Source organism: Platichthys flesus, chromosome 14 (assembly GCF_949316205.1).
Source record: "Platichthys flesus chromosome 14, fPlaFle2.1, whole genome shotgun sequence".
In the NCBI taxonomy this organism is placed as follows: domain Eukaryota; kingdom Metazoa; phylum Chordata; class Actinopteri; order Pleuronectiformes; family Pleuronectidae; genus Platichthys; species Platichthys flesus.
The window spans coordinates 10,733,093-10,760,779 of NC_084958.1; the positions used below are offsets into that span (position 1 = coordinate 10,733,093).

Here is a 27,687-nt window from a genome sequence, read left to right on the forward strand (position 1 = left end):
ACTGACGGTTGCAACACTGATACGACCTGCTGTCGACGTTTTACTATTTTTGTTCTAATGGTATGTCTGTATAGATACGTAACTAATGCTAACCCTAAACATACTCAACCCCTCAGTCCATCAATCACTTTATTTTAATAAACTTTACTGTTCAACACTTACAAAACAAGTTTAGGAGCAAGACAACAGCAAGAGTCATTCTACAATGGTGGAGATAACACGACAGCATTGAGGAATAAGACAAACAAACGAGGTGGCAGCTAAGTAACCTGTAGAACAATGGACTTAAACAAAAGAAGGAAAGACAAATAAAGGAAAGGACACAGAGGTATACATTTTTTTTAACCTTGTCGTTCATTCCCCCAATTCAATTTAGTGACTCAATGTAGTTAAGCATTAACATGTTGAAGAAAGGAGCACTGCCATTCCTCTTACAAGCAGGGATATGATATAATCAAAAGATAAGCCTCTCAATCTCTCGGTGGTTCATTGTTGTAATGGATGACAGGAGAATTCCGGTAGCACCTGAAGGCATCGCCGGCTCCTCCTCCCCGGGAGCTGATGCGGCTGCGCGGCGGACGACGCTGCTGCTGTTGCTGGAAACTTTGTGTCACTCTCTCGCTGTTTGGAAGAAAGAAGGCGTCCGTCGGTTTCATGTCGCGTTCCGCCGAAGACTGAACCGTGCCCGCGGGGAGACGCTGCTGAGAACCGGGGCGGACATGGCCGCCACACCCGCTCGGAACCAAAGAGCTGCCGCTGCTGCTGCCTCCGTGTCGCGGGTCTGGGGTCAGTGTGTACCGGAGCTGCTGAATGGAGTCCGAGCTGTTGGACATCGCGTACTGGCCTAGCTAACCACCAGCACCACCCCCAGCAGCACCAGCAGGACCACCAGCACCACCGGAGCCGGGGACATCATGCTCCCGATTTGAATGCTCATTTCTAATTCGGCTTTTATCGGGCACCGCCACCATGTCTGACCAAAACTACTACTGGACCGTGCTGCCGAGCTACAAAACTAGTTTTGTGACTGGGGCCATGATGAAAAGATCGAAAAGGTAACAGCAACCTGCCACGACGTGTATTCATACGTATATTTCTCCCTGCACGTGTAAGACCACCCAGACACAAACATGTCCCGTGTGTCTGTGCTTGTCATCAGCAGCTCCCCCCGCAGGGAAGCAGCGATTTTCTGAACCTTAACGTTGAGCTGGTTGTTTCTCCGCGGCACGTAAACGCAGCGTCCCCCCCCCCCCCCTCCCAGCAGCGTCTGCTCCCATCATCACTGTCCCCTTCACGTCCCTAATGTCACCGTGAGAGAACTCCGTATGTTACTGCGTGTGTGTGTGTGTCTGTCACATCCGCCCTAGTTTTTGTTTCCGACAGAGAAACGTGGCCATTGTCGTGTTCAGTGTGTGTGTGTGTAGGCAGACTGCATTGTCTGCTAGCAGCTGTCGCATAAAACGACACAGTCCCAGTGCTGATCGATGCACTGATGTGGTCAGTGGGACTGTAAACGTGCTGTTTATTTGTGAGATAGATGTGATCAGGCCTCACAATATGGAGGAGAGCAATTTTCCTCCCATGCCCTGTAAAGACTCAATGTGTGTGTTTTGACTTTGTCTTAATCAATCACAGTTTTGTCCTCTTTGTCACAAGACCAATATTTCTGATCTATTTCTTATTTGCAATGATCAGTGTCATTGACTAATTAAATGAGAAAAACATATGCAACCATTTTTAAATGTATGCTGTGTAGCATTTGGAATATAAGCAAAAATGTTATCAAGGTAAATATTTTCACATCACTCAATGTCAATAATTATTGGTTATTAATCAATAAACGTTGCAGTTGTCATTTAAGCAGCTTTTTAGCCTTGAACGCTGCATCTTGTTCTCTTAGGAACCTCTTGTGCTTTTCATGGATTTTCCAAAATCAGCACATGTTCCTTTTGAATTATAATATATAATCTATATCTGTAGTTGTGAAAACCCCAGCCATTGTTTGTGATACAAACATTCACGATTTCAAACCTTTGTTCGTGGAATTGCACTGAAACCACTGGAAGGATTACCACAACACTTGGTGGATGAAGGTGCTATGGATCGAAGAAGAATCATTATATTTTGGTGTGGCTCCAGATCAGGGGGCGGAGTTTGATCTTGGTGAAAAAGACCAGGTATATTAAATGATTAATTACAATGCCTTTTTGGTGCAGCCTGATTCAACTTAAGGGGACAGTTTGACCTTGGCGGAGTTGTACCGAGCTCTGCTGGGTGTTGTTGTAGTCTCTAAATGAATTGGACCTTTGTTAGATTGCTGCAGATTGAAACAAATATCGCAATAATTACTGATAATGTTCCATTGCCCAGCCCTATCGTAAAAAATCCCAAGTCCTCTGTCAAACTACCCTCTCTTTCCATTTAACAGCTTGGGATCATGCATCAGTCGTGCAACCCACTGAGCACAGCGTGGCTTTCAGCGCAGCTTGGTGAATAAATGCGTCCCATTCACCATCAGCAGACATGTGAAACTTGCAGGCCTTTACATCTCAGTGGCCTATAGTCATCATCCTTCATGGGTTCCTGCAACACACACACACAAACCACCATTGTTTGGTCTTGAATATGAGTGGCCTTATCGCGGCCAACTGTTGATTAAGCTCACGTGATCATGTTGTGACACAGTGATGCTTTCATGCCATTTTTGCTCAGGCTCTATAGTGTGAAAGGGTTGTCTGTTTATTTTCTGATAAGAATAAAATGGCGTTTGATCATCGTGTATTATGTGGTTTGGAGCGATGTTGTAGCCAAAGTCCAGCTCTTATTGGCTCTCTCTCTCTCTTCTCTCGGTTGCTTTGCCTCCTCTGCCACATTTTGGGTTGGGGGGGTCATACACTGAGCGAATCTGCCTCAGCGCCGACCCAGAAATGTCAGGCTCTGTCATCGTTTCACCCCCTCAATTATTTTAGGTCACTGCCAGAGAGAGAACGAGAGCGCGATGGCATCGGCGTCGCCGAGATGAAACAGAGAGCATGATGGGATTACACCCGGTGCAAAAACAATCTTAGAAGAAGCCCCAAGTGTATGTTGAATGAAGGCATTGGCACACATAGCACAATATGTACAGATGGCTGAAGGCACCATACATGCAAAAACAACACTATTAACATTCAGACTTTAATGAACTGATTCATAATCACACTGGTGTCTGTGTGGGCGAGTCACAGTCGTAGAAAAGCTGTGTATTTTTAGTACTAGACTGATACAAATATTGGGGAATAAAATATTTCTACAGTAGATTCAAATTTAGATTGACTCCTATAATGTTTCAATGATGTTATCAAACACATATGACAAAGATATGTCGTTGAGGCTTTATATTTAACATCTCAAGTACAACCTATAAATAAATCTAGCTTGAGTCAAGAAAATAAACAGATTTTCACTCAATGTTTACATAGATGTATATCCTGTCTGTAGTGTTTGTACTGTAAACATTTTCATATCGGCAAACGTAAACGCCTGTAGCGATTTTGAGCGTCCGACAGATGAATCGATCGGGCCAGAGTTCTAACTCCAGCTGTCACCTTTGACAAACAGCTGAGCAGAGGAAGAGGCACACCAGCGTCAAGTTGAAGTCAACCAGCAGAGTTAAAACAGAAACAGTTTTTATCTAAACATCAATAACAATTACTATTATATTTACAGCACTAGACCACACCTCTTGGAAACTGTCTATCAAAACAGGGCAGCATGAGCTCTAAGCAGAGGTGACACGTGGTGATGAGGTGTCGAGTACCAAGTTGCATTAACTCTTGAGGCTTCAAGAGTACGAACAACAATCTGACTCTTGATTATCGGTGCCTATGGATTGTTTTTTGTTTACATGCATAACAAAGCAAACACTTCACACTTTTATTTATTGAAAGTTCATTTTGGTTTGTGGTATTTCCGTTGTTTGGTTAGCTTATGTGGTCAGCAGCATTTCTTCTGAGAAGCACAGGAGGAAAAGTCAAAGTAACACACTACATACTCGAGGAGTGAGTGTGTTTACATATAAACATGTTTGTAGCTACACCGTTGCTTTTACCATCACAGCCATCAGTGTTTTCCTTGCCACGATCAACAACTGGAGTTTGTATGTTGACTACAGTATGTTTTTATTTTACATGACTGTTTACTGCACTGATGAAAGAATGATAAACAGCATGTGCCTCTGGGTGATTGTGTTCGGAGCTCCACAAGCGAAGGTTTCATCTCGTCTGTTTGTTTTTCCTCGTCTCACAGTTCCCGCAACAACAAGAGGAGGACTCTGGCGGTCGGGACCCCATCGCCCACTCTTTCACGACCTCTCTCACCTCTCCCACTCGCCACAGGTACTTGTGTGTTGTTTTTTTCCGTTGCGTCTCTGCTCTTGTTGTTGTGCCATTTAGACTTGAGGTACATTTGGCCTACTGTAATAGATATGATTGCACAGAAAGCCGACAAGTGAGTGAAGCTAAGCTGATGAGATGAACAGCTCCATGTGACAGGAGAACGCTGTATTGGGTTTTTGTCTCACATATGTGCCTTCAGCCTTGTGTTTGCTTGATGCTGAATGTCACAAGGTGTCTCTGTGGTGTTTATCAAGTGTTTATTATTGTTGGATATTACGGTGTATAGGACATGCAATCCTTTCTCCCCTAATGATGATGTTGCTTCCTTTTGGGGATTCATTCAGCTACTTGACACTGAGTCATTCATTCTCTGCTCACGTTTTTTTTATTTGACTGAGGGTGTGGCTTTAATTTGCCCACAGGGACTGGCATGGAAACCTTTAGTGACACTTTCAAAGAGTTTGTGATGTTGTGGGATCAACAACAAGACTTTCTGCTGAAGCTAAGATTCTTAGATGAGCAGGGGAGAGGCCTAGTTTACTTCTACAAGCGTGTTACTGTGATTTAGTTTAGAAGCTTTAGGCTGAAACATGAAATTACAAACAGGCTGCAAAATTTAGGATTGTGATCACGTGCGTATTTCAAAGTGAGCATTTAAAACAAGGGGATGCACAGAGACATATTTCAACACTACAGCACTATCGTTTCTTACAGCTGAGGATCGCGTTCTGTAACGGCTTGTTCTTGTTTCTTCAGCTGGCAGCAGCCCTTCAGAAAGCCCCAGAAATGTCTCTGCCAGCACTTCTGCCAACTTCCAGTTTGCCCGCAGGTAAGAATGAACTCAAAATCTATTTAATATGGAACTGGTCTAAAAGTCCTCTGGCTCAAACAGCTTACTCCAGTTATATTTCCTGTATCCAGTGCATAAATTACAAAAACATAGTGGGTGATCTTCAAAAAAAACACCTGTATCCCGATCACAAACCCAATCTAAATCGAATCTTTATTCCCATGAATCCATGAAATGGACTGATGACAATATCCAGATGTGAACCAGCCAATGGACTTATCTGTTTAGAACCATTTAAAACACAGTTTTGCATTTAAGCAAGGTTTGGAAATCCTGGAAATAGTCACTAGTCAATAGGCACTGCCTGAAAAATGGTAGAAGCTGACTTTTCTATGACTAGCTCACAAACTTCTGGCTATCGTCTGTGCTTCGTCGGTATATGTCTCTCTGGCTTGTCAAGACTCCGATGATGCACAGGGAGAGCACGAGCAGGTTGCACGTAGGCATGTCGGTCGGTTAATGACAGACTTGTTTCATTTCATCTGGCCCGATTGAAATGATTGGTCTTGTTTATTAGAGTTCTGCGACGGCCACAGTCACCGGCTTTTTCCTTTTTTTCAGACAACTTATTTAATTGATGGGTATCCGGAAAAGGATTTCAACAAATGAGATAAAAAGAGTTTCTAAAACTACGTACCAATCCTAGCATTATAGACTGTTTTCCAAATAGTCATGCCGAACAAATAGTCGAACATGCCCTGGCTTCTTCCTGTTTGCCCATGTAGTAAAAATGAGGGAATGGGAGAAGAAACTCCAATCAGCCGAAAGGCCCCAGGGCTGTTCTCTGGAGATGGTTCTTGACATTTGTTGAGGCAAATAATGTGGCAAGTTGCTGCACACACACACAGACACACACACACGCAAACTAGTTACCCAGACCTCTTATGATTATGGGCAAAAGTTTCAGAGCTTGCTCTCTCATCACGCTTCTTGCAACTGTTTATAGACTCGCTGGGAGGGAGCAGTGTACACAACTGGCATCCTTTTCTAGTGGAGGAAAGCTAATGTTTACTTGCTAGTGAGGAGATTGTGGCATTACACATGTGGGCTCATTCTGAAGGAGGTAATAATACATACATATAAACTTCAGAAACGTGCTCAGTCTATCTGCCTGAATGTAATTAAAATGTACATTATTGCTGCTCATCTGATCTATCATGTGTTCTGAGTTAGCTTTTATTGTTGCAGTGCAGTGTAGCATATTGCACCATTAGCTCAGGGATGGAGAGGGGATGTCTCCTGGTGGAATAGGCTGCATGACTCATCAAAATTTATTGAGACTTTTTAAGCTGCCAGTGTGTAGACAGCTGCTGTGACTGCACTTTCCAGATCTCTGCTGGGTTTATTTGTTATTCACACAAGCTGTGTAGCCCGACTGCTTGTTCAAATGTATTTTCATGTAAACATGGAACACCCAAAATCGCTGCGTAATAAAAAGGCCCTTTGATGCAAGTGAAGTAAAACCATGGTAAAGAGCAATCCCAAGGGAGAGGCTCCCAAGAGTTTAATTGCAGCTCCCTTTTAAACATTGAAAATGCTTATTTTGTTTCCATTTGGGTGTGTGGGCTGCCCACAAACAGGTCCGCTATAGTTATTGTTTCTCCTTTTACACAAAGTATTTATTTTAACATTATTTAAAAACTGTAACTTATCTTCCACTTAAAGCTAGGCTTGGTAATCCTTGAAAAGAGCTGGCTACACATAAAAAATATGCAACCAATACAGTATTCAGCTTTCAGACATGCACTGAACTTCAGATAATCTCCTTACATTCTCCGGAGAGGCTGGATGTGAGAATGCAAATGACTGAGACAGTGGCCACAGACATACTCCTTAGTTTCTCCTGCCAGCCCCATTTAGTCAACACTCTTGAGAATGTGAGCTAATGCACAATACAGCAGGAGATCCTCCGGAGGATTCACATCTAAAATGCGACGAATGCAAAACCTTTAAAGAACAATCGATACAAATATCTCAGGATGAAAAAGCAGGGCCATATACATAGAGGACAGTGACCAAGATGTCAAGAGAGCTCCTTATGATGTTTATGGACGATGTCGGCACCGGGATTTATATGTAGCGTGCCGTGCTTTATTACAAACACGTGTGAACTGAGATCTTGCTGCCTTCCTCATATGTAAAAGGTAAATTCTAGTGAAAGTCCGGACTCAAGCATTCGCTGGAGGTCATGTGTGAAGCATACAGGTTGCGTTTATTACAATCCTGCTATAGGGATGTGAAGAAGATTTCAACAAATAAGATAAGTGTTTCTGAAAAAACTCAACAAACCCTGCCTTTAAACTTTGAAGGACCTTTATTCCACCCCTGAGTGTCATTCAGGGTTTTACTGGACTATAATGGATCATGTACATATCAGATATAAACCAGATGAGAAAGCACACATGTCCAACATCTCACTAATCCTCAGATCCCGGCGCAGAACAATCCAATCTCATCGCATCACAGCTGATGTAGCTGCGTGTGCCCAAGAGCTGATGTCTGCGAGCAAAACATTCAACCATTCTTGTAAGCACAGATCGAATCAGTGAAAGAAACTGGGCCACATCCTCAGAGTGCCATATTGAACTGAAAAGCAGCGGCGATAGAGGCAATGATACAAGTGGAAATTTCACACATTGAGTCTGAGGTTTTCTGTGTGTAGTGGCAGCCTGGCCGGTGTGCGTCATGGTGTGTATGTACATGTTGTTGATGAGTGTACTTTGTGTGTACTTTGTGTGTGTGTGTACTTTGTGTGTGTACTTTGTGTGTGTACTTTGTGTACTTTGTGTGTGTACTTTGTGTACTTTGTGTGTGCGTGCGTGTGTGCGTGCGTGCGTGCGTGCGTGCGTGCGTGCGTGCGTGCGTGCGTGCGTGCGTGCGTGCGTGCGTGCGTGCGTGCGTGCGTGTGTGTGTGTGTGTGTGTGTGAGAGTGTGTGAGTGAGTGTCTATAATGAGTCACAGGCTCCCAATGCTGTTGGTCCCATTGCTGCAGTATGATAGCATCCTGTCAGGTGTTCAGCTGCAGCAAACCGCCACTGGCTGTGACAGACAAACAGAACTTTGATTATGAGAACCAGTCCCACTGTCATTAAACACTTTTATTTTTCTCTCTCACCCTACCCCTCTTTGTTTCTGCCCCTCTTCTTTTCTGCACCTCTCTTCTCCTCCATTTGTGTCTTCCTCTTTTTTTTGCCTTTTGCAGCCAACTGGCCCGAACTGAACGGTAAGAAAACAACAAACTTCTCAGTTGTAAAACTTGTGTGAGAAGATTGTTTTTTTTTATTCTAATGAGATTTTGCAGGTCTAGGGAGGACATGCAGGTTTGATGTTCAATGTAAATTGACCACTGAGGAGTGTGCAACTGTTTTGTCTCTGCAGACCAGATGGGCGGAGGTGGTCTGTGGCGTCAGTTCCCTCTTCTGGATACTGCACCAATGCACCCAGCTCATCAGTATCTGTAAGCTCACACTGTTTCTGTCTCTCTGCATTGCCCTCTTTCCTATAACACTGTAAGACCTGTGTGTCTTTCATTGTCAGATCATCACCATTTCTCCAACACATGCCAGGAGAGCATTTATCTTCCTGTTAACTTATACTAACTGCATCAGTGGCTTTACAGTGATGTGATGTCTTAAGGTGCAGAATGACTAAATCAATCAAACTTTATTTGTATGCACTTTCCATATAGGTTAGTGCAGTTTGAAGTGCTTCATAATTGACTGATGAGCCAATAATAAGACAAAAATCCCATCCCATTATACATACTGCCTATAAACGGTAACATATTTAAAAAAGCTATAAAATGCACCATAAATCTGTTTACACCCTGATCCATGATCGTCTTTTGGATGAAGTGAAAAACATGTGTAACTTTAACCCAACAACTAAAGACGATTCAATTTGTGTTATAGAAGTTGAAAGTGATGCTTCACCCAAAATTCTATCTTTAGATATGGAAATCTCATCACCTGTAGAAATGAAAATTCATTGTGAAAAGTTTATTTGACAAGTTTTTTAAACATATACAAGAAAACATACTTGACCCTGCTCTTGAGATTTGTCTCAACTAATTCAGGTTAGCTTGAGGCTAGATATGTCATCCTGGATATTGCAGGCTCTTATTTTGAAGGGAAAAAAAGCAATTGAGTAGAAAGTTGAAACTGGATCATCTCATTTTAGTCAAATTTTCTGTGTGTTGCTAATATTTCGTTCCACATTTTGCTGCAAAATGATTCCACTGTTTACAAACTTGTTAAACACTTAGATATAACCAATGAATAGACCACCAGTGATCATGGTTGGTTAAGTGGATATGCAACAGAGATTTAAGTAACAATTATCTCCCTGCTGTGAGAATGAAACTTTACTAAATCTGTAAAAGCAAATATTTCGATGATGTATGATGTCATCTTTTTTAATGACTCAGCTAAAACTGGATGTATCCAGTGATGAAGCATCCTTCCATCATCTGCCTTCAACCACAGTTTCCACCACAGAGAGGAAACAGGAATGAATCCTCACATGCCTTTCCCACAGTTTTTCTGGGAATGATTTATTCAAGAGCGGTTATAATTGACGATGGACTGTTTTATATTTCGTGACAAAGTACACAAAAGTTGGACTCAGTGAGGTGTTTTTTCTGGCAAAATGCAACTATCAACACTGTGTACGTGGTGAAACTAAAGAGATTAAGGCATTCAGAGTGGTCGGAAAGTCATACACTAGAGTTAATGTTTCACAACGGGACCATTCTTCTTAAATAAATTACTTCATAACTAATTGATTTAAGCTCCACTCAGCAAAGCCGCCTCAGACGGAGGGAAAGTACAGGGATAATAAGTCTAATCATTAAAACAACAGGTCTTGATGAAATGCATGCTTTCTCTTTCCTGCCTGACATCACCAAACGGGGAGGGGCCGTGCAGTGTTTTCAAATGTTCTCACTCAGCTTTTCCTCTCAGGAAAAAGTCAAACGAGGGGAGCGAGTCCGGTCTCCCAGCTACACCCAACGGTTATTTGTCGAGGGTTTCTGTGGCGATTATCTTGATTTTGTTCTTCAAAGTCATTATCGAAACTGAAGTCGGTCATAGCAAAACAATACCCAGCTCCTCGTGAACGGTTGTAATTTTGTACGGCCAACCACATGGCTTTAGCCAGTGAGGTCAGCCCTCATCGCACAATGGTCCTTTCAGGCTCGCCGTCAGTGAGGTCTTTATACTGCTCTCACTTGCTTCTTACACGTCTACAGTTTCCTCCTCAGGGTATCTTTCTCCTCCATCTTTTTTATCACTTCTATTCTGTCTCTTTCATGCTCTTGTTTTTCCTGTCTTCCAGTTTCTTTTCAGTCTGTTGTTTTTTCCTCTGCTAGACGCTTTGCCTTCCTGTAGTCAGCTAGTTCCCTTTGCTCTTCCTCCATTGAAACACAAGAACCCAGCCAGATGGGAGTTCTCATAAATTCCAGGCTGCGTGTCACATATTTTGGCTGGGAAAGAGAAAACCAATGCATGCATGGCCAACGCAACAGCTGTTGCTGCCTTCCTCGGGGTGCGCTGCAGCAGGAACGGACAAAATGCTGCTTCAGGGGAGCAGAACACTAAATCTCACAGAGTCCCCTTTTTCAAAAGTAAAAGGGGGATTTGTGATGTTTTACTTTGCTGCAGCGTTTCTCAACACCCCCTTGTTAAGTCTTACATCTAATTCAGATCCATAGAAGAACACGAAAGCCTTTAAGACTCTGGGTAATTACAGTATAATGAGTGAATATATGAGAGAGAGGAGTGGTGTGACTTATCAGAGGAAGCTCAGGATGTTATATCATCAAAGCTGCAAAAGCAAAACCTGACATAGTTACAAATGAGCAATGAAAGGTAGGCTATAAAGAGAATAAGTAAGTTAGTATGTAGATGACACTGTTAATTACATTTTAAAGTGATGACACTTATTCTTGCTTAATGTAACTTCTCTTTGTCTACCGTCTGCTTTTCCCTCCCAGTCCTCTTCATCCCAGGAGTTATTGCACCAGTTGCCCTTCCAGCCCACACAAGATGATCTCCACTTCCTGTTCAAACATTTCCGGAGTACGGAGAGCGTGGCGGACGAAGACGGAGCACACCCCCTGCCTGCTGTCAGACTCCGCTCACGCAGTCTCAGGTAGATTGGAATCATACAATAACTGCATGGACTGTTTGCTTGTTACTCTAACATTCCCATAACACCACACTGCACTGGAAGAGAAATAATGATGCCCTTAGGGTTGAGCAAGAGAGCGGATAGATGTTGTGATGTTTGGGAACGGAAGTCAACTCAAACACACTAATGTTAATTTCTGAAATATTCTTGTTCCATAAATAAGATACAAATATAACCAGTTTTAAAAGAAGTTGAATTATCACAGTGCAATATGCCTCTATATCAGTATGCTAGCTATGTGCTAAACTGCACATAATGCAGAACATTGTGAAGGAGCTGCTCACAGCTCAACAAAAACTTCATATCTCAGTCTCACTCTTGCCCTTGTGTTTAAATGACTTATTTAAACTTTGTAGGTCAATTGGTAACTAAATGGTTAACATGCTGAACATCAAGGCCGTGAGTGTGAATAATATTACTAGAATGGCACTAAGAGAGCGCATACAAACAATCCCACTATGAAACCACTTATTGAAATTAGCTGGATCAAGATTTTTATTTTATATGCACTAAATTGTACATACTTGCACACAAGTCCCATAAATATACCAGAGTTCTTTAAATCCATTTACTATTTTCGGAGAAATCAAGGACAATGTTGACAAACAGCATATCTCACAATGTTTAAGAAAGTAAGAAGAATTCCTGGATCTACCCCTTGATCCATGGTACATGATCCAGTGCCTTATTTGAGTTATATATGGTAATCGATTTGGTAGTTTTGGCGTTATACTGCTATGTGACAAACAAACACTGAAAACATAACCTCTTTGATGATTAAAGCAAAAGTTATTTTTTCATATTTAACTGAAGTAAAATATTGATCATATATTCCGGTAAAATAATAATCATGTTAGCTAAAAAGCTTTATCTTCATTTCTGTGGCCCGGCTCAGGTGTCTGTCTAACTGTAACTGCAGTGTGATGCTCTGGTCATTCTGCTGCACTAAATGAATGTAAGAGCTATGGAGCTCATATAAATCTCACCACCTCCACAAGCTGAAGACACACGGTTTTGTACATTTCCTGTAGCTACTTACCCAAAGATGGATTTAAAATATATTTATGAGAGACAAATTAATGGTAAGCAGCGCTGCAGCCACTGAAGATCCTACAGAGAATAATGGTGTGTAATTAATGAGCTGTAAAATGAAATGAATGAACCCTTAGGATTTGAATATGGCGTTATAATTATCTTACGTGGTTCTGGAGGAAGCCTTTCTGATGTTACTGGTAATCTCCTGGGAAAGAAAACAACAATTTCTCATCTTACAAGGGCAAAAGCTTTGGTGTTGGGGAGTTGTGAGATTACTCAATCCAAACTTTTATGATGTGTTGTTGACCGTGTTAAACACATCGTGATGTGTTTTTGTTTCTGTGACATGTTCCTGCCTGTGGCACAAGTCACACATATCGTACACACACAATTAAAACACAAACCCACATGCACACAGATATATCCTGAGGCTATCCTTAGGTTTACAAAGAAGGTTTAATACTCTAGATAAGTCAACTGTTCTATGTTTGCAGAAGTGGTTGTTTTGTCCTTGAAGTCAAGACTCAAGTAATCTGTGTTATCAATATCTTAACCTCTTATAATAGTGGTTGTTATTTTAAAGGTTATTGAACGTTCTGAATATAGTGAAAGGTATGATTTGCATCAGTCTGTTTAATCACATTATCAAAGATGACTCCAGCAATATTTAAACCCAGAGTAATCATTGATTTTATTAAAGGTAATGGGACGTGCCATATAATTTAGTCATAGCCGCTTTCATTGCCATTTCCTGTGTAAGGTGAATAACAAATAATACATGACCTCATCTATGAAGAACAACTTGTTTGAATCAGGTCGGGTAGATTTTTTAATTTTTTTGACAATGGTTCTGAGGACAACAACTTCATCAGACTAAGCAATTGTTTGTTTGGATTGAGTTGCATATTATACATTTGACATGTAGAAAAGAAACATTGTCTTTCAGATGGTCTGTTAAAGTGACTCAGACCTTTGCATTGCCATTAGACACATCTATATTACTGCATGTGTTGACTATGGGAATAGTATGACTCTCCATGTTGCTCTAAAATAGCTCCAGAGGGTGTGTGAAGCATTTCATAGGGGGCAAACGTTGACTGTTGCCCTCTCTGTGGTGACCCAGAAATAGTAAAGTGCTTGTCACATGTCGATATTGTTATTTGTAGTGTGATGTATTGGGGCACCCAGCATTTCTATATTGAACACGTGATGACAGTTCATAGATATGTAACGTGTATGGACGGTTTAGAAGGTGCCTGCTCGTAACTGAAGCCCCCTGCACACAACAGATGTGGTCACGGACACTGCACATGAAAACTTGATCTGAAATCTGAATCTTATTAGTGTTTGGATGGCCGTAAACACTTTGAGTTGGAATTTACTGATCAAAAGTTTATAGTTTATGTTGTGTAGCTTCAACATTATTTCGGTTATTGACACATTATTCCTCCACATCAGCATATCATCTGTTAATTAAACTTTTTATGTAATATTAACCTCTTCACCTCTCCATCCATCCTCTATCATCCATCATTTATTTGTTTTACTGTGCAAAAATATTGTCTTTTGTTTATTGTTGTGGTATATCTGATCAATTTGTTTCCCTTCCAGCCCTGGACGGACCTGTGGAACATTTGACAATGAGATTGTCATGATGAATCATGTTTACAAAGAACGCTTTCCGAAGGTAGAGTCCCTGCTTTTCTCATCTTATTTATTTTCTTTCTCAATTTGAAGTGTTGCTTATGTATCTTCATGTAAAATGATGATCTACAATAGTGTGGTTGAGCTTCGTTACACATGGAAACCAGGACAGGCGATTTTATTTTCTTGGCAAAGTCAAAAGCTTGAGTCACTCTCCACTGGGATTCAAAGTAAACTGTTAATAAAGCACCACTGTCACTGCTATAAATGACTTCCTCCATCTTGGTTGTTTTCCAGGCGACAGCACAGATGGAGGATCGGCTGCTCGACATCATCGCAGAGTGTTCCCCGGGCAGCGCTCTGCCCCTGGCCGACGGCGTCCTGGGATTCATTCAGCACCAGCTGCTGGAGCTTGCCAGAGACTGTCTGGACAAGTCCCAGAAAGGCCTGGTCACCTCCAGGTACTTTGTGGAGCTCCAGGAGAAGCTGGAGAAGCTGCTGCACGAGGTGGGTGTTCTCCATCTTTAGCAAATCTTTAAGAAAAACACTGTTACCCATTTTGGGCACTGTTTATTATTCCTCCAGTCAGCCGTGTCTGTTTCCTTCTAATTTACTGCCAGTTGGTTTTTGATGGCTGGTAGCTCAGATTGCCCTATGGGACATTACAGCATACAACACTATAACTGCACTGGGATTATTGAATTGAAATTGCCTGTTTGATTGGTCGTCATCCTTAACTGACTCCAGTTCAATGGCGAGTAATGGTGTTGTCATTCTTTATTATTGCATCGATTTGTGTAGTGGTCAAGTGTTTGCTTCTTTAATGATTGATTACATGACCTTTCCACCAACAGTTTTCCTGCAGCAAATGCTGCCTTCTGCTAAATAAATCACAGCCTCTGCTGCAGAAAGACTTTCTCTTTTTATTCAGGAAATTGGATAATCTTACAATGACTTCATTTCTAATGGGGCCATAGTTTGCACACTCTCTCATTGCGGTGCTTTTCGATGTTCTTCCAGTTTCCTAGCAGCTGTGTTTATCCTACAGTTCAACAAGGAAACACATTTTGTGGATAATTCCCACTAAACCACATTACTAAAATAATTTTTCATCCCAGAAAAAGTTTATTTCAAGCAAACAGTCCCATGAGGTCAAATGTTAATATGGTTTACTTCTACCCTGTGCTTGTTAGTTTTTCCGATGGATTAGTATTTCATGCTGCTGTGCTTCTGTTTGAATATTACCTTTTAAAGAGAAGCCTTGTAGCTCTGACTCTGAACCCTGACTCACATCACTCTTTCACCATCTCTGCAACACAGACTCTGAACCTGCTGTTTGACCAAGGCAAGGCAGTGTTAGACTAAGATATGCAGACAATGAAATTCAGTAATAGTGTGTTGGCAGGTATTATTTATTAATCTGGCAAGGCAGCAAGCAGAAACGAGCATTGATGCAATAGGTCTAAATATCAGCCCCAATCACTTGAATCAACAACAAATAAAGTAAGAAGATGAAATAGGTGCTAAAAATAATGTGAGGCAGAGTAAAGTGCCTTTGTGGATGAGCTGTCGTGCCAATTTGCATGAGCCTTGTGGCGGCACAAGTTGCAATAATAATCCATTATCCTTTGTCTTTTTCCTGATCAGGCATATGAGCGTTCAGAGAGCGAAGAGGTGCCCGTCATCACCAAACTGGTCAAGAAGATTCTCATCATCATCTCCAGGCCTGCCAGGCTCCTGGAGTGTCTGGTAAGAATAATTCACAGACAGAGTAGTGATTATATGTAAGTGACACAACATTTGTACAATGTTCAGCAATGTAGAACCTTGAGTAAACTGTCCCCTCAAACGAAGGGGTATAAGGCGACTCTAGTGATAACAGTAATAATACCAGCTGTTGTTGTTATTGGAATAAGCCAAGAGCAATCTTGACTTGTTGGATAAAAGTGCAATGAAATCACAACACGTCTTTTGTTCTCTCTTCTCCAGGAGTTTGATCCAGAGGAGTTCTACCAACGTTTGGAAGTTGCGGAGGATCACGCTAAGGTCGGCCAGGGCATCAAGACTGATATTCCCAAATACATCATCAGTCAGCTCGGCCTCCACAGAGATCCTCTGGAAGGTGCAGCACCAACTTCCTACTTTGATTTTATCAAATGTTCTACTCCATTGCCTATTTACGTACTTTAGAATAGTTTTCTTGCAATTTCAATTGTACTATATTTTTGTGGTGAATACGTTTGATGGATTGTTGCCGTGATTATTAGAGCATGATCAACAGTATTTACTTTCTTCAAATGTGCATTTTTTATGCCAAAATTAGCAGGTAAACATTGTTTTTTAAATGTGGACAAACCCACAAAGAATTAGAGATTGAGTCCTTTCCCCTTGCCAGTAGAAGAGTGAGGAGTTTGCCTTTCTGTTTTATTTCCTTGCGAGTCCTCTTCGACACAAGAACCTGAGAAGCTCTCTCACCTTGCTGTCTTGCCAGTGTTGCATTTTGCATGATGCAAAGAAAATACCACTGTTGCATGTTGTTCCCAAGATGCAGTCATGCAGGCTGTATTTTTCCTACAGGACAGCACTGCCTCTTCCTCTACTAACTTTTATGCTGTTAATCATTAAAATTGAGAGATGCATTATAAAAGAATCCCACAAAAGAAACCTGCAACGTTGCTTTATATATAGTGACAGCTGTTTGATTTTGTTTTGCTGAGCCTCATTAGTATTTAGTAATTGCTGACAGTTGATTAAACATTCACTGTCGTCATTGGAGTTGATTTAAGCTGAATGGAGTTTGATCTGTGTGTCTGATGCTGTTACAGAGATGGTCCATCTGGAGCAGACGAGCCCGAGTCACAGGTCGACCAGCAAAGATTCTGACGACACTGGAGAGACGACACTCACGCAGGTATAACACAGCTCAACTTAGAACAGCAGAGATGTAGTTAATATGCTTGAAATATGTTTTAAAGAATTGACAGTGGTGGGCAAAGGAATTTTGTTCTAAATAAACAAGCGAAACAACACTGAAGGGCTTGATTTAACAGTTTAAGTGGTGAATGGAGCACTTGTTTATAGGCAATGGTTTCATGCCTTATCAGAAATAATGCTGCAAATAAGTTCCTGTTATTTTCGGTCTCATTTTCCGATGTGTGTGATTCAGAGCCGAGCAGCATGCACCCCTCCTCGTAGGAAACCACTGGAGAGTGACTTTGAGACCATCAAACTCATTAGCAATGGCGCCTATGGGTGAGTAAGACAGACTGACTCACTCTCTTTGTGGACACTAAATGAATGAGTTTTTAATGAATAAATACACAATGACAAAACGCATGAGGATGCTTTGTTGTTATATTTTTGTGTTTACGAACTTGACACTGAAAATGTTTTCTTCTTCCGTTTCTAATGTAATCTCTCAAATTATCTCCCTTCCACATCTGTCATGCCTTCATCTGTCCCTGCCTCAATGCAGGGCTGTGTTTCTGGTGCGCCACAAAGAAACCCGTCAACGTTTTGCCATGAAGAAGATAAACCGGCAGAACCTGATCCTGAGGAACCAGATCCAGCAGGTGTTTGTGGAGCGGGACATCCTAACATTTGCAGAAAATCCATTTGTGGTTTCTATGTTCTGCTCTTTTGAGACACGGAGGCACCTCTGCATGGTCATGGAGTATGTGGAAGGTAGGGTCGGTTTGGATTGGACTCTAAACTTAAACAATTAACGTTTATTCAAAGTTTTCCACCTTTTCACACTGATCTAGCAGAGCTCATAATGGTGGCCTCCTTTGTCCTTTAAGGTGGGGACTGTGCAAACCTATTGAAGAACATTGGTCCTCTGCCTGTGGACATGGCGCGGATGTATTTTGCAGAGACCGTCCTGGCGCTGGAGTACCTTCACAACTACGGCATCGTACACAGAGACCTCAAACCTGACAAGTATGTCTCCAGCCACTCACTAACGATAAAACAGCCTCACACATTTCACATTTCTTCTCTTTTATCTAAGGCAGCACCTCCTTCCTTTCAAGCTCTCATCATTTTGGATTTATCATAAGTTTTTAAACACCAAATCTTTCTGAAGTTGGAGCCGAATTCTTTGAGATATTCTGCCTTTAATGTTTTTTTTTTACTGAATCTGAGATTTTTGATTTGAGTAGCGTTTGATGCAACATTAAACATTCTTGCGTTTCCTTCCCTTATAGTTTGTTAATCACCTCCATGGGCCACATTAAGCTGACAGACTTTGGACTGTCTAAGATCGGTCTAATGAACATGACGACCAACTTGTATGAGGGACACATAGAGAAAGACACCAGAGAGTTCATTGACAAACAGGTTTGTCTCCTCATGTCCTCCTCTCCTCATTCCTTCTGTTGTATCTTTGACCTTAGCTCACACCAGTTTCCGCTCTGTTCTGTTGTTTTCCTCTGCAGGTCTGTGGGACTCCAGAGTACATCGCTCCTGAGGTGATCCTGAGGCAGGGCTATGGAAAGCCTGTGGACTGGTGGGCCATGGGCATCATCCTCTATGAGTTCCTGGTGGGCTGTGTGCCTTTCTTTGGAGACACACCTGAGCAGCTATTTGGTCAGGTGGTAAATGGTAAGATACCCTGGGAATGCATTGTGATTGCTCACTACTTCTGAAAAGTTTGTTTTTGTCTTTATGTTATATGGAACTGGATTGTGCTTCTTTGTCCAGACGACATAATCTGGCCCGAAGGTGAGGACGCTCTGCCTGCTGAGTCCCAGGACTTCATCACTAGACTACTGAGACAGAGTCCTCTGGAGCGTCTAGGAACAGGTTGGTGGTAGTTAGACTGATGATGGGGAGGTGGGGGCAAGGCATACAGATTTTTCTCTTCAATTTTGGAGCCAATGACATGACCCATCCCACTTGAAAGGGATTTCATAACAAGTCAGATGTGAAGAAAGGAAAAGTTTGGAATACATTTTAAGTTGCTCATACACCTACATCACAATTGACATTCTGGATCTCAAATGTGAAAACTCACTGTTTTTCTTGGTCTTACATTATATATTTTTGGATTTTGGACTGCTGCGTTTTATGTTTTCTGTTATTTTATAGAACAGACTAATAACAGAAAATAATCATCAGATTAATGGATGATTTGAATATTCCTCAGTTGTGGTTCTACATGAAAGTAATCTAATCATTACGGTGAAAGTTTTCAGGATTAGCTGGTAACTGTGTTAAATGCCTTTTCCAGGTGGAACCACTGAAGTGAAGATGCACATGTTCTTCTCGGGTCTGGACTGGAACGGGCTCCTGAGGCAGAAAGCTGAATTCATACCTCAACTAGAGACTGACGAGGACACCAGCTACTTTGACAGTAGGTGGATTCATCCACAAATACACACAGGCTCTTTGTGTAGCAGGATGCACTACGACATGTCAGATTTTTTTTTTTAGCTGTCAGTTTGGATAAAAAACATTTTTCCAAATGTTTCGCAGCTCGATCGGAGCGCTACTGTCACACGGGCTCAGATGAAGATGATGATGAAACAAATGATGATGAATCGTCCCTGGAGCTCCGTCAGTTCTCCTCTGTGGCCCATCGCTTCAGCAAGGTATTTGTTCGGGCTCTGCTCATCGATCCTCATGCAACCTCCTTTGCATTGATACTAGATATATCTAATATAAATAGCTTATTCTGATAGAATACAGTATTTGCGTGAATTCTCAGAAAAAAAACAGCCACAGTCACACACAAGTAAAGCAAGGCCTCACCACCCTTTCTGCTTGAACTCTAGGTGTACAGCAGCACGGAGCACCTGTCCTCCTCTACGCCGTCCAACCAGAGCCTGTCGTCATCTGAGCGAAGCCACAGCGAGGAGAAGGAGGAGCGGTGGGAGGGCAGAGGAGTCCTCTCTCCTGGAGACGGCTACAAACAATCGGCTTGTGGAGACAGGAGGGCAGATGGACACAGGGGGAGGTGAGAGCATGAAACACTGGAGAAAGTGATGTCGTTATTATGAGAGGAGAACGAACCCAGAAGAAAGATAAGATTTTTAAAAATGTTATAAGATAGTAATGAAAATGGCAAATAACATACTGACATGATCTTGACTAAAAGACAATTTGTTGCCGGTTGTTTTTGTTTGTTCTGGTCCATTATTGCAGTTTTTACAGAGAAAAAACTGTTTCTCTCTTAACCCTGTGTTTTATTGAGTGATATTTTTCTCCTTTGCAGTCTTCGTCCCCGTGCTTCATCCAGTTCCTCCCAGTCCGAGCGCAGTGCCAGCCCGCTGGTGATGAACAGCACCCAGAGCCTTGACATCATGCCTCACTTTGCCATCTCTGCAGAAGAGGAAGGTAAGGCTTTCAAACACAGACCGATGAATTGTCCTTTGTCATGATATTTTGCAATTGTTAGTCCTCAGCGGTGTCACTTTTTCCTTTATAATCATAGACGGGATGGTTTCCAACCTGCGGCGCATTCGTCTCCGGAGCAACAGCACAGGGACTAGGCCGTCATTCAGGAGAGGGGCATCTCGACGGATTGCTCACCAGCTGGAAACTCCAGAGAAACCCCGATCCCCAGCTGGCAAAGTCCCCAAGTCTGCCTCTGTCTCTGGCCTCTCTCTCATCATCACTCCAGGTAGACCAATCTGTACAAAATGTGAAGGAAATACATTTATATTTGTCCTTTACCTCAGTTCTTACTTAAGCTAGTAAACATTTACTTACTTGGTTAGATTCCAGCCACAATTATTCTGTATGTGTTTTTTATTGGCTCCACGGTAACCTTACTATGTTTGCTCAGACTATTCATGTGTTTACAGTGCCCTCTACAGGTAGAACCTTTGTAAATCACAAACCTTTATTATAAATTCTATCTCAATGGCAACAGTCTGACTAAGAATCATGTACAGTGGAATAATTGTTATGATTATTATTATTATTTAAATAGTGTGCTGGAATTACTCTTATGAAATACTGTACTGTATAAAATTTACTAAAGTAGCAGAGGTAAATTACAAACAATCCATAAACATTACATTTTATTTCCATCTTCCTCTCTTTAACCAGAGGACTCAGCAGCTCCTTCTACGAGCCCCAAATCTTCCTTGTCCCTGTCGTCCAACCCCTCGTCCAGAGACTCGTCCCCGAGCCGGGACCTGAGCGTCAGCGTCAGTTGCCTCAGGCCTCCTGTGGTCATCCACAGCTCGGGGAAGAGGTTTGGCTTTGCTCTGCGAGCGATCAGGGTCTACATGGGAGACAGTGATGTCTACACTGTCCACCACATGGTCTGGGTACGTGTCCTCATCTCAGATGTAGCTGGTGCTAGTTATCCTCTATGGAACACTCTGTATATTCAATATATATATAAATATATATTCAAGTTCTACATCAAATTATTATGCAACATTTTAAATTTTGAAGATGAAAATTTAAAACCACTAACATATAGAGTTTTCGTGGCCATCTGTGTTTTACTGTTTCATGTTTTTTATAATTTCCAATGCACTAAATAAATGTTTCTAGATTTCACTGGTGTTTTTTTTTTACCGAGTAAGTAAACTGAGAACACTAATCATAGTAATCAGGTGACACATTGACTATAGTACTAACAGCTGATTCAGTGGTTGCTTGCCCAGTAATTTTGATCTGAGGTTGTGTGTGTGTCTGTGTGTGTCTGTGTGTGTGTGTGTGTCCACAGTGTGTTGAGGAGGGCAGTCCAGCACATGAAGCAGGACTGAGGGCGGGTGACCTCATTACTCACGTCAACGGGGAGTCGGTCCAGGGACTCGTCCACACTGAGGTGGTGGAGCTCCTGCTCAAGGTAAAAGGGCTTGTTATGCCTTACAATGTCTTTTTAGTATATAACAATCTAAATATAGAGCCTCCCCGTTAAATATATACATTTTCTGTCAGGGACATGTCATTTTGTGGCTCTGCACCTGCCTTGTAGATACTTACTTATGGTCTGTTTTAAACAGAGTGGCAACAGAGTGACCTTGCAGACGACTGCACTGGAAAATACTTCAATCAAAGTGGGCCCGGCCAGGAAGGCGAGCTATAGGTCCAAGATGGCCCGGCGCAGCAAGAAGAGCAAGAAGAGGGACGGACAGGACGGGTACGTGAAGGGGGAATGTTCAATTTTGAACTGTCTGAAACTTTAATCAAAGCTCAGTTCAATTTCACTTGAGCCGCCAAAAATCATACATTTCTATGGATCTTAGTTTCTGAAAGTTGTTGTTTTCTCTGGGCATTTATTTTGACTTGGGTAACCATGAAAAAGATAAAAGAAAGAGCAATACAATAAACTAGATCTAACGTCCACCTTTTGTCATTTGCAGCAGACGACGTAGCATCCTGAAGAAGCTGTCGAAGCACACGCCGCCTCCGCCCATGCAGAGCAGTCGTAGCTTCTCCTCAGGATTCCACCAGTCTTCTAGCGACAGCCTCTCTGGTTCCCCCACGCAGAGTCTCTCTCCTGGGCCGTCCACGCCCTGCCGCTCCCCTGCTCCGGACCATTCAGGAGGTGAGTGAGGATGCTTTGTATCATTTGCAAAGTGTACCAAGTTCTCTTGTGGAGCCTTTGTGCTTTGTGGCTGTCCGTTTCTGGAGGAAAAAAATAAATTATTATTTCTCTATTTGCTTCTGTTTCTTCTGTTAGATTCAAGTTCTTCACCTTGTTCCAGCTCCCCGAACTCGCCTGTTCCTCAGGCCCGCCCCAGTTCCTTGCATGTTCTGGGTCGCTACACCAAAGCCGGCCGCTGCAAGTCCACCAGCAGTATCCCCCCTTCACCCCTGGCCTGCATCCCACCTCCTCACCCTCTCTCCCCCCAGTGCTCTCCATCCTGCCTCCCCAGTCACCCCAAGTCCCTGCAAGGTTTCCACGGCAAAACATTGTCCCCTCCCACTATCGCTCGCCATTCTGTACGTCCCCGCAGTGCAGAGCCGCCCCGTTCACCTCTCCTCAAGAGGGTCCAGTCAGCAGAGAAGCTGACCGGAGACAAGATGACCGGAGGGTACCACGGAGACAGGAAGGCCTACAGCACCCGCCGCCACACCATGGAGGTGCCTCTGTCTGAGGGGGAGGGGCTGGAGGACATAGAAGGGGACACAGCCACCGGGTTTGTTTGCGTCGGTGAGCACGGCCGTCAGGGGCTGTACATCGGAGGGCAGAGAGGCCACCAAGACGCAGCCAGTGGTTTTGGCGAGCACCATCGTTCCACCATCTCTCCACACCGTAGTGGCAACCACCACTCCAATGAGGTGGTGGTGATGAGGAAGCTGGCTCTGTCAGAACGCAGGGACTCCTTCAAGAAGCAGGAGGCTGTGCAGGAAGTGAATATTGACGACCAGGAGGAGAGAGAGGCAACGCCGAGCCCAATGCTTCCTGTCACACAGCCATTCAAGGCGTCCTGGCTCAACTCGGCCGTGGCCGAATCCAGCATGAAGCTGGGAGGAAGAGGATCACAGGGTACAACTACACAGCAGAGGGCCAATCCAAAAACCAAGGAAGAGTTTGGCAGAGATAGTAGGTCAACAAAGTGAAGGGAAGTCTTTGACCTGCGAGTGTTCTTACTAGTGATGGCCTTGTGTGTCCAGAAAACTGTGACTAAGCCCCATAATCATCATGAACAACTGTATGCAGACGGAAGAACAAAATTCCAACCCATGTTCCTAAGTAATATATGCACCCTGCAACACTGTTAACAGAACAAGGGACTGCAAAACTGTGTTTACTTCCTAGACGCTTGTATTTTCTCTCTTGTTTCTCAAATCACTGTGGCACCAATATCTGATGTGATTTGTATATTTTTTGTTTACAATGGAGAAACCTATTTATGACTTTTTTTGGGGGGGTTGTTGAAAATGCCTTGGATACTTCAGCTGTTCTTAATTCAGGAATTGCACAAATCCAAAAAGCCACGCAACAGTTTCTCAATGTGATTTTTTCATTAGGTGAAGAAAAGAGCAGTAACAGTCAGTCGATATCAGTCCCCACGTTGATTTTTCTATACCACCATCTTCAGAAAGAAACCCTGCAGTGTTACGTCTGTAACATGTAACGTAGAATTCAAAAAAATGTTCTGTGCTGCCTCAGATTTGTTTTTGTGGTGGTGAACATTTAACCTCATCAATCTTGATTGCATTTTGTTTTTTAAAGAACAAAATATCAACATCAGACCATTTGGAAAGTGTGATGCTGGTGCCAAAGCATGGTTTAAACAAAGAAACCATTCAAAAGAGGAACTGTAGTTGTACATAAGAAGCTTCATGCATGTGTGGGCGTCACCGCTACTTGCCGTCTGTGCTGTTAAACGCCTGGCAGCGGGTTCAACCACAGCCTGATCACCCTGCAGGTGTGTAGATAAAGCTTTCGCAAGTACCCTCTTCAAAACCCGGCTGTTTCCTCCGTCTTCTAAATACCTTGTTGAATCACGCCTCCGTCCGGCTCCTCGCAGAACCTTGTCTCAGTGAAGTGTTTGCACAAGTCGTCGTAGTGGTAGAACAGTTGGAGCGCATTTCCATTTCAGGACGATCTCGTTTCTCTGTGGGTTTCAAATATTGTACAGTGGATGCCACAAACAAAAATGGCTGTTTTGTCATGTGTATTATGAATGAATGTTTACAATTTAGTGCAAATATGTGTGTGGACTCGTCATGGTTTTTGTTAAATTATTATGAAGAAAAACAACAACAACAAATGAATGACAGGGAATGGCCGAATTCATCCAGATAGAGGAGTCGGGACGATCGCTCCTTTTGTATATTTTGATATGGAAACAGTCTTGTTGAAGTACTAATAACCTATGCTGTTGATGTATATTGTATAAACAATGGTGGACCTTATAGCAGCTGTAGGTGGTGTTTCTTTGAACGGGACCTTGTAGGGGTAGATGGACTCCGAGGTGAGGATCTTTATCTCTTTAAATTAACCTGATTGTGCGTGGTACACATCCTAGTTAAGTTTTCCCACAGTTTTATTGCACATTTGAATCCTTTTTTTAACCTTTTTTAAAAAGAACCTAAGCCCTAGGTTCTTTTTAACATGAGACTGATTTGATCGTTGAATTGAGGATGGAGATATGAAAGTAAGGGATTTTATTTTCTGCTATAGGTTCCTCCCTTGTTTGTTTTTTCAAATTTTGAAGCTGTTTTATTGTTTGTATTCAGCAAACGACTGGTTCAGCAGCCAACAATGCTTCCAGTCTTTTTTTATTTACTTTTGTTGCACAGAAGACACGTGCGTCTTGTGTTTTGAGTCACATGAAGGCACATCTTTGTTTTATGCAAAGGAAGGAACTTAAAATGGAAATTTACAAGTCTTGAAAAGCGGTTATGGATGGGGGGTTCAAACGAGACGTATTGACATTTTTTCATTGACATTTTTTTATAGAAGTGTGTGTGTGGGATTTATCTCTGAATTTCTGATGCAATATACCTGTACATTCTCGAATGTACTGATGATTTCACGTTTTCATTTTGCATCAACACCAAAACATCTCTTGACCTGTAAATTGTATCATCGAGTCATGTTTTTTAAATCACAAGTTCATTTTGTGGGGATCTAAGCAGCAGCAGTTCATCACACATCACAAGAAGCTCCTCATCTCGCTTTTTGCCTCTGTGTGTGTCTGTATGTATGTATGTGTGTGTGTGGGTGTGATAAAATCCATGTCCTCACATTGGCGCACAACTGTGACTCCACATTTGCCGCACTCCTCATAGCGTAGTTGTGTGTTAGAAGTTGTTGTCCCCTCCTCAACCCCACCATGTCCCAGAATGACAAACTAGCCTTTGTGTAATTCTTTCCATGAGGATATCTGGTGCAGACTGGTGTGACATTGTCTGTTTTTTTTCTATTGTCTTAACAGTGCTTGAAATAAATGAATTGCAGAGGACTCAAAAGTCCAGGACTACAACAGCTTGTGTGTACCTGTCATTTTTCCACCATACAACGATATTTGCAAGATTAGGGCAACACAAAATATCAGAATATTTCTTAAATGTAATAATGGTCAAATGTGACACTCCTCAGAGATCTTCACGTCATTTCTACACTACTGATTCATCTTTGTGGTACTAATACACAGGCAAAGCTTAGTATTAAAACGAACATGTATATCCAATACTGCTGCCACAATGGTAGGTCTTCCCAAACCCAACCTTTCTGATCTCAATTATCAGGCCATCACCTGCATCACCACCTCAGTAGCTATCAGGACACAGGTACAGTTCAATAAGGTGCCACAGGGTAAACGTACCTGCAGCCTAAGCAGCACCATGACATCCTGTGGCTAACATGGCCCTTTGCTGTTAATGATAATGAGGCGTCCTTGCTTGTTACTATTTTTGTTTTGTGACGTGCTTGCTAAAGGTGTCGCTCTGCTGTTGGTTTCATGGGACTGGGGTTGTTGGGGTGAAGGTGAGTGTGCATAAATTAAATGTGTCCCACATTGTGATTCTTGTAAGGCGTCAGAAGACAAGGTTGGAAACTACGGGGTTTTCTCTAACAATAGGTTTTTAAAGCATGTTAAATCATCCAGTATCTAAAATCCAAAAATATAAAAGTAACTTTTAAGTAAGGCTGTCAAATATATGTAGTAAGTAAGAAAATACAAAACACACAATAATTTGTCCATCTTCTTAGTGTGCTTAGTTTATCATGGGAATGAGCAGGCTGTGTGGCCTAATGGTTAGAGTGGTCGTTCTCCAACAAGAAGGTTGGGGGTCCCATTCCCACTCTTCCCCAGCTGCATGCTGATGTGTCCTTGGCAAGATAGTGAACCCTAAAATTGTCTGGACTTCAACCACCTATTAATTGCACAATAACTTACATTATTGTAAAAATGTAAATTAATAAAAAATATGTATATATAGATATAAAAAAAATTACAGAAAATAAATGAAAAGTAAATATTCACCACTTGAGCATGTTAAAGCCCTCGAAAAAGCAAATGAATTTGCCTGAATAATATAATAATCCTTACAATTTCAATAGGGCCTCACTGTCTGTCAGTGCCTGTCAGTGCTCGGGCCCTAAAAAAGAGTTCTATCTCTTTAACGTGGTAATAAACACAGACCTTTCTCTTCTCATATGAACGGGACTCTGCAGTGAAAAAGATTAAACTTAATGTTTTTAGTGGGAAACAGAATCAACTGTACTGCTTAAAAATCCCTCGAGTCCAAATTTCCCCGAGGCCATCCGGTGACCCCTCTCTGACGTTTCGGACTTTTCCGTCGAGCTTCGTGTCTTTCCGCTTCTCCTCATGTGAGTTCCCACGCACTGCTCCCTGCCGGAGCTGGAAAATGGCTGAGTAGAGGAGCCGCTGGAGGACAGGGAGGGAGAAGAGAAGCAGCGGACAGGGAGGTGTTCTCCTGGAAGCTCAGTGCACACACACACAAACACACGCGCACACACATACCGAGGAGCTACAGCCGCCAAACGGTGCCCTGGTCGGGTCGAGTCCGCTCAGGAAGCTTCGAGGCGCCGCACGCTCAAAGTGTGAAGAGTCGAGAAAAGATCCGCGGGTGAGTTTTTCCAACTTGCTGCACATTTCCAGCGCAGCGTCGGACACTGTGCTGGAAAATGGTGGAGGCGCCGCCGCCGCC

The 27,687-nt window shown here is 42.5% G+C and overlaps 2 protein-coding genes and 1 long non-coding RNA gene across 3 annotated transcripts in view; 2 read left to right on the forward strand and 1 right to left on the reverse strand.

Moving 5' to 3' along the window:
* The first annotated feature begins 586 nt into the window (after positions 1-586).
* On the forward strand, positions 587-25,999 carry mast3a (microtubule associated serine/threonine kinase 3a). The gene is made up of 27 exons (XM_062404576.1): positions 587-1,055; positions 4,288-4,376; positions 5,133-5,205; positions 8,429-8,449; positions 8,605-8,683; positions 11,219-11,376; positions 14,062-14,137; positions 14,392-14,601; positions 15,742-15,843; positions 16,084-16,216; positions 16,920-17,005; positions 17,261-17,346; positions 17,570-17,778; positions 17,895-18,033; positions 18,300-18,432; positions 18,531-18,696; positions 18,796-18,897; positions 19,325-19,447; positions 19,570-19,685; positions 19,869-20,050; positions 20,309-20,430; positions 20,528-20,716; positions 21,148-21,371; positions 21,779-21,901; positions 22,059-22,195; positions 22,419-22,603; positions 22,739-25,999. Exons 1-27 carry the CDS (start codon positions 970-972, stop codon positions 23,620-23,622), a joined length of 4,233 nt encoding a protein of 1,410 aa, XP_062260560.1. The 5' UTR covers positions 587-969; the 3' UTR covers positions 23,623-25,999.
* LOC133968491 (uncharacterized) lies at positions 20,293-27,643 on the reverse strand. The gene is made up of 4 exons (XR_009924110.1): positions 27,501-27,643; positions 22,403-22,683; positions 20,545-20,726; positions 20,293-20,415 (listed from the first exon to the last, which is right to left on the reverse strand). It is a non-coding gene; the product is annotated as an uncharacterized LOC133968491 (long non-coding RNA).
* pik3r2 (phosphoinositide-3-kinase, regulatory subunit 2 (beta)) overlaps positions 27,474-27,687 on the forward strand; it is a 32,133-nt gene continuing 31,919 nt past the window's right edge. Inside the window, exon 1 of the mRNA XM_062404577.1 lies at positions 27,474-27,606. The gene's annotated coding sequence lies outside the window, so the exon portion shown is untranslated. The remainder of the gene's footprint in view (positions 27,607-27,687) is intronic.

Bases quoted from the DNA above. Each gene is read 5' to 3' on its own strand.
- mast3a (XM_062404576.1), top strand. From the start codon at position 970: ATGTCTGACCAAAACTACTACTGGACCGTGCTGCCGAGCTACAAAACT. The intron at 4,377-5,132 runs GTACTTGTGTGT...TTGTTTCTTCAG, and splicing joins ACCTCTCCCACTCGCCACAG to CTGGCAGCAGCCCTTCAGAA. The intron at 21,902-22,058 runs GTAAAAGGGCTT...TGTTTTAAACAG, and splicing joins TGGTGGAGCTCCTGCTCAAG to AGTGGCAACAGAGTGACCTT.